This window comes from Diceros bicornis, chromosome 3, assembly GCF_020826845.1.
Source record: "Diceros bicornis minor isolate mBicDic1 chromosome 3, mDicBic1.mat.cur, whole genome shotgun sequence".
NCBI classification, from domain to species: Eukaryota; Metazoa; Chordata; class Mammalia; order Perissodactyla; family Rhinocerotidae; genus Diceros; species Diceros bicornis.
In genome coordinates this window covers 53,592,672-53,598,326 of record NC_080742.1, presented here as the reverse complement: position 1 = coordinate 53,598,326, position 5,655 = coordinate 53,592,672, and the positions used below count along the sequence as shown (strand labels likewise).

General features: G+C 56.9%; 1 protein-coding gene across 1 annotated transcript; it reads left to right on the top strand.

Moving 5' to 3' along the window:
* Positions 1-226: 226 nt before the first annotated feature.
* TRIL (TLR4 interactor with leucine rich repeats) lies at positions 227-5,370 on the top strand. The gene has a single exon (XM_058527589.1). It carries the CDS (start codon positions 654-656, stop codon positions 3,081-3,083), a length of 2,430 nt encoding a protein of 809 aa, XP_058383572.1. The 5' UTR covers positions 227-653; the 3' UTR covers positions 3,084-5,370.
* The last annotated feature ends 285 nt before the right edge of the window (positions 5,371-5,655 follow it).

The following is a 5,655-nucleotide window of genomic DNA, read 5'->3' as shown; positions in this document are numbered from 1 at the left end:
CTCCGCCGTCTCCTCTTTCTCTGCTTGCATCCCCGGGGGGCAGAGTGTGGGAAGAACGAATTTCCGCCCGGTTTGCTCGCCACTCGCCGACTTGGGTCCCTTCCGGACGCAGTCTGCGCACCCCCGGCTCCTCCCCCGGCTGTTCCACGGAGGCCGCGCTCCGGTTCTGGGACCCAGAGCGAGGAAGCGCGGGGCTGCGGGGGCCGAGCCGCCGGGGCGCAGCAGCCAAGCCGCGCCCCGAGGAGCTCTTGGAAGGGCTCCCGCCTGCAGCTGGGGAATCCGCTCGGCGGGGAGAATCCGTGCCAGGGAATCCAGCTCTCCGGACTCACGCTGCAAACAAAAAGCTCAGGTCTTGCTCCCTCCCTCCGCCCCCCCCACCCCGACGCGCACCCGGAGAAACAGTTTTCTGCAGAAATGCAACAAGTAGCACCCGGAGCTCGCGAAGCGCCCTGCGCCGCCTGACTTGGCCCGGCGAAGCCCGCCTGTAGAGATCCGCCAGCCACCGGACAAAGGGCGGAGGAGGGGCTGGACCGCGCAGCGAAGTCCGAAAGAGGCCATTTAGTGACTCTGGCCAGGCCAAGGGGAATGCAGAGGAGACACAGAGCCGGCGGGCCAAGAGGACGATCCGGCCTCAGCACGCAGGGCGGGCGGCGATGGAGGCTGCCCGCGCCGTGCGCTTCCTATTCGTGGTGTGCGGCTGCCTCGCGCTCCCGCCGCGGGCCGAGCCTGTGTGCCCGGAGCGCTGCGACTGCCAGCACCCCCAGCACCTCCTGTGCACCAACAGGGGGCTCCGCGCCGTGCCCAAGACCAGCTCGCTGCCGAGCCCCCAGGACGTGCTCACCTACAGCCTCGGCGGCAACTTCATAACCAACATCACGGCCTTCGACTTCCACCGCCTGGGGCAGCTCAGACGGCTTGACCTGCAGTACAACCAGATCCGCTTTCTGCACCCCAAGACTTTCGAGAAGCTCTCGCGGCTGGAGGAGCTCTACCTGGGGAACAACCTCCTGCAGGCGCTCGCCCCGGGCACGCTGGCCCCGCTGCGCAAACTGCGCATCCTCTACGCCAACGGGAACGAAATCGGCCGCCTAAGCCGCGGCTCCTTCGACGGCCTGGAGAGCTTGGTCAAGCTGCGGCTGGACGGGAACGCCCTGGGGGCGCTCCCTGACGCGGTCTTCGCACCCTTGGGTAACTTGCTCTACCTACATCTGGAGTCCAACCGGATACGCTTTCTGGGCAAGAACGCCTTCGCCCAGCTGGGCAAGCTGCGCTTCCTCAACCTCTCTGCCAACGAGCTGCAGCCCTCTCTACGCCATGCGGCCACCTTCGCACCGCTGCGCTCCCTCTCCACGCTCATCCTCTCGGCCAATAGCCTGCAGCACCTAGGGCCGCGTGTTTTTCAGCACCTGCCACGCCTTGGCTTACTCTCACTCAGGGGCAACCAGCTCACGCACCTCGCGCCGGAGGCCTTTTGGGGCTTGGAGGCCCTGCGCGAGCTGCGCCTGGAGGGCAATCGGCTGAGCCAGCTCCCCGTGGCGCTGCTGGAGCCTCTGCACAGCCTGGAGGCGCTGGACCTGAGCGGCAACGAGCTGTCTGCTCTGCACCCCACTGTCTTTGGCCACCTGGGCCGGCTGCGCGAGCTCAGCCTGCGCGACAACGCGCTCAGCGCCCTCTCCGGGGACATCTTCGCCGCCAGCCCGGCCCTCTACCGGCTGGATCTAGACGGCAACGGCTGGACCTGCGACTGCCGGCTGCGGGGCCTGAAACGCTGGATGGGCGACTGGCACTCACAAGGCCGGCTTCTCACCGTCTTCGTGCAGTGTCGCCACCCCCCGGCCCTGCGGGGCAAGTACCTGGATTACCTGGATGACCAGCAACTGCAGAATGGGTCTTGCGCTGATCCCTCGCCCTCAGTTTCCCCGACTGTCGACAGCAAGCCGCGGCCCTTACCCACGGCCGCGGGGGGGGAGATGGCGCCCCCTGCAGGTGGCCTCGCGGAGCAGCTGCCGCCGCAGCCACAGCAGCGGGGGCGATTTCTGCCTGGGGTGGCCTGGGATGGGGCCGCCAGGGAGCTCTTGGGCAACCGCAGCGCCCTGAGGCTGAGCCGACGGGGCCCGGGCCTCCAGCAGCCCCCCTCTGCCGCTGCTGCAGCGGGCCCCGCGCCACACCCCCTTGACCTGCTCGAGAAGCCCGAGCGGGGACGTCCGACTCCGGCCGATCCTGTCCACGCAGAGCCCACCCCGACAGCCGCGCCCGCCTCTGCGCCACCGCCCGCCGGCGACCCCTGGCAGCGCGCGGCGAAGCAGCGCCTGGTCGCAAAGCAGCAGGAGAGCGCCGCCCAGGCCGACGCTGGGGTCGGCCTGCCGCCGCTGGTGTCCGACCCGTGCGACTTCAACAAGTTCATCCTGTGCAACCTGACGGTGGAGGCGGTGGGCCCCGACAGCGCCTCAGTGCGCTGGGCCGTGCGCGAGCACCGCAGCCCCCGGCCGCTGGGCGGCGCGCGCTTCCGCTTGCTCTTCGATCGCTTTGGCCAGCAGCCTAAATTCCACCGCTTCGTCTACCTGCCCGAGCGCAGCGACTCGGCCACACTGCGCGAGCTGCGCGGGGACACCCCCTACCTGGTGTGCGTGGAGGGCGTGCTCGGAGGCCGGGTCTGCCCGGTGGCCCCCCGGGACCACTGCGCCGGGTTGGTCACCCTGCCGGAGCCTGGGAGCCAGAGCAGCGTCGACTACCAGATGCTGACCTTGGCCCTGCTGGCCGTCAACGCGCTGCTGGTGCTCCTGGCCTTGGCAGCCTGGGCATCACGCTGGCTGCGGAGGAAGCTACGGGCCAGGCGGAAGGGCGGCGCCCCGGTGCACGTTCGCCACATGTACTCCACGCGCCGGCCGCTGCGCTCCATGGGCACCGGCGTGTCTGCCGACTTCTCTGGATTCCAGTCGCACCGGCCGCGCACCACCGTGTGCGCGCTTAGCGAGGCGGACCTCATCGAGTTCCCCTGCGACCGCTTCATGGACAGCGGGGGCGGCGGCGCGGGCGGCAGCTTGAGGCGGGAGGACCATCTCCTGCAGAGATTTGCTGACTAGCTCCGGGGCCTCCAGGGGAGTGAAGACCTTCTCATTGGCCTTGAGGAGCCACCTCTCCATGGGGCCCCTCAGCCCACCTCAGGGGAAGATCTCATTTTATCAGACCTTCTCCTTTCCACCTTTTGTGCACTTGCCAGAGGCGCCAAAGGGGACAGACAGCCAATTCGGCACCACCCCCCAATTCTCAGTACTCACTCACTAACTACATGGATGGTGTTAGTGGTCACGGCCAAGAGTAGGGAACAAATGGATGGTGGATTCCGGAGGTGGGAGGCCTTATTTACGTGGAGACCTTGGCGCGGCTATGGGAATGGCTTTTGTGGCATTGCAATACAATAGCCTGGCCGCCTTTGGGGTAGAAAAGGGTGCTTGTGCCCCCAACATGGCCGGAGAGAGATTTGGGTGCATGCTTTTGTTTGTTCAGTATCAAACAAAGGAGTTTTGTTTCTATTTAAGGAAAAAGGAACCTATTACCATTACAAAGGAGGCTTGGCAACTGACTCCACTGGTCTGGTGGTCTCTGCCAAGAAGGGCAATGTTGTAAACAGGTGGTAAAGTTTAACACACTCGCCAAGGAACTCTTTTATGTTGGTTGATAGAACATTCAGGATAACTTAATGTTTAAATAGAGACGCTATTTTTTTTTTCAACAATGTGAAGAGCTCTGACATGTAAACTGACGAATAAAGTCAAGGACTGTTTTAGTTGAGCCGGCCGTTCAACTATTTTTACATTAACCCCACAAGAACGATTGCTGACCATAGGGTTCACTAAGATTACACACTTTCTCAGGAGACGGCTGCATGCGAGCCTTCTCTGTCAGGGTTGCCCCTGTGGCTGTTTAAGTTTATTTTTTAAACCTATATATGGAAAAGGAAATTTCAGTGCCAGACTTGATAAAAGAATGTAATGTGTGTGTAACTGATGACCCCATAGGGAATGCCAGCATTCTAGTTCACTTACTACATCTCTGACAGTGTGTTCAAATTGGAATAAGTGTGCTGTGGTACTTCTCATGTTTTTATCAGTGACATGTAGTTGACTGTGCCTGTTTCTCTTGAGTTGCACAGTTAGCTGATAAAGGTGATTTCCTAATAGGAGGGGAGCAAAAGGTGATTGTCAGTTGGTAGTGTAATGTTTGATCACATTGATGTCTTACTCTATATGAAATAGTAGAGGGGAAGAAATTAGTGGGAAAAATGTGAAAAAAATGTACATCAGTGGTTGTCTGTTTCTACTAAAACCAGAAGATTGTTTTGAGTACTTAAACCTCACTGTGAACTAATTATATATTTTGCAAATTAATCCCTTCACTACTCAGTGTTTTACTGTATTATTAAATTTTATCTTTTAGTTAATAATTGCAGTATTTCTCTTAAATGTTTTTGTTTTAAACTTAGGGTTAGGCTTCATTTGCTCAGTTGTTTTCAATTATTTGGGATACTTTTGTTCCCTGATATTTATGAAGTACATGTTTATCACTAAATGTAGTGCTTTGGTTTACATTTATAATTTTGTGTGTGGTCTAAAAATGCAGTCACTAAGAGGGTGTGCACGGCTAGATTCACCGTGGTTATGGGTTTATGGGCAGTGGGGTGCCGTGGAGGCCACTGCAATGGTGCTAAGGCTAACAGTGAATCTTCTGTTTAGGGCCTTAAGCCCCTGAGGGTCCTGATGACTCAGGGAATCTGTCATAGTCCAGGGGTCCTTCAACCCCAGCCTACTCCTTTTATATATGGCCTCCACTGAACCAGGCCTGCCCTCGTCCCAACAGCTGAGCAGGGACCCAGGGATCTAAATGAGCTGATCTTTGTTTATATTCCGATGAGTAAATGTCCAGACCACTTAAAGTACAGCTGCTTTTCTGGCAGTCTTATCTGTGGGGCCAAAACTTAATAAACCACAGGAAATAGACTGTCATTCTTAGTTTGCTTCCGGGGCTTGTTTCAGATTCTGAGCATTTTGGTACATGGGAGAGGTGTAGTTCGCTCTTGTTTGCAACCTTTGGGCTGTCGTACACCCCTCGTGCTCCTAGCTTTTTTCATTCATAGAGTGACTGCATCTCTTAGCTGTTTCTCTTGCCCAGCAGTGTAATATTGAGTCCCATTGAAAGTCTGGAAAAGACCTCTGGTTCTTCTGACCACCCACGCTTTCAAAGGCAGAACATCACTGAAAATGCTTAATGCCTGGATCTATGTAAAAACAGTTTCACTGGAAAGTCTTTCAGTGGGAAATGAATAAATGTTATACATTGTCATGTTCAATTATGTCAATAAACCCGCTTACTAATGGAGATGTTTTATTCTTGGAGTTTCCAACTATTTTGTACACCTTTGCAATGATACACTGCCTTTTTCTACGGCGGTTTTCATCAGTGAAAATGAAACATAAGCTTGAAGTCTTTCTTTCCTCTTTTAATGTTTTTTTATTTCTATTTCTGTGCTAGAGAATGGACTTTATTTTTAAGAAATGGTTGTGTGACTTTATCGCAAAGAAACAGTGAGATGGCTCTAAAAGCAGATGGTCAGCCATGATGTGAAAATACTGTTAAAACACCGGTGACCGCAAGATG

Coding starts and splice junctions, on each gene's coding strand:
- TRIL (XM_058527589.1), top strand. CDS start 654: ATGGAGGCTGCCCGCGCCGTGCGCTTCCTATTCGTGGTGTGCGGCTGC.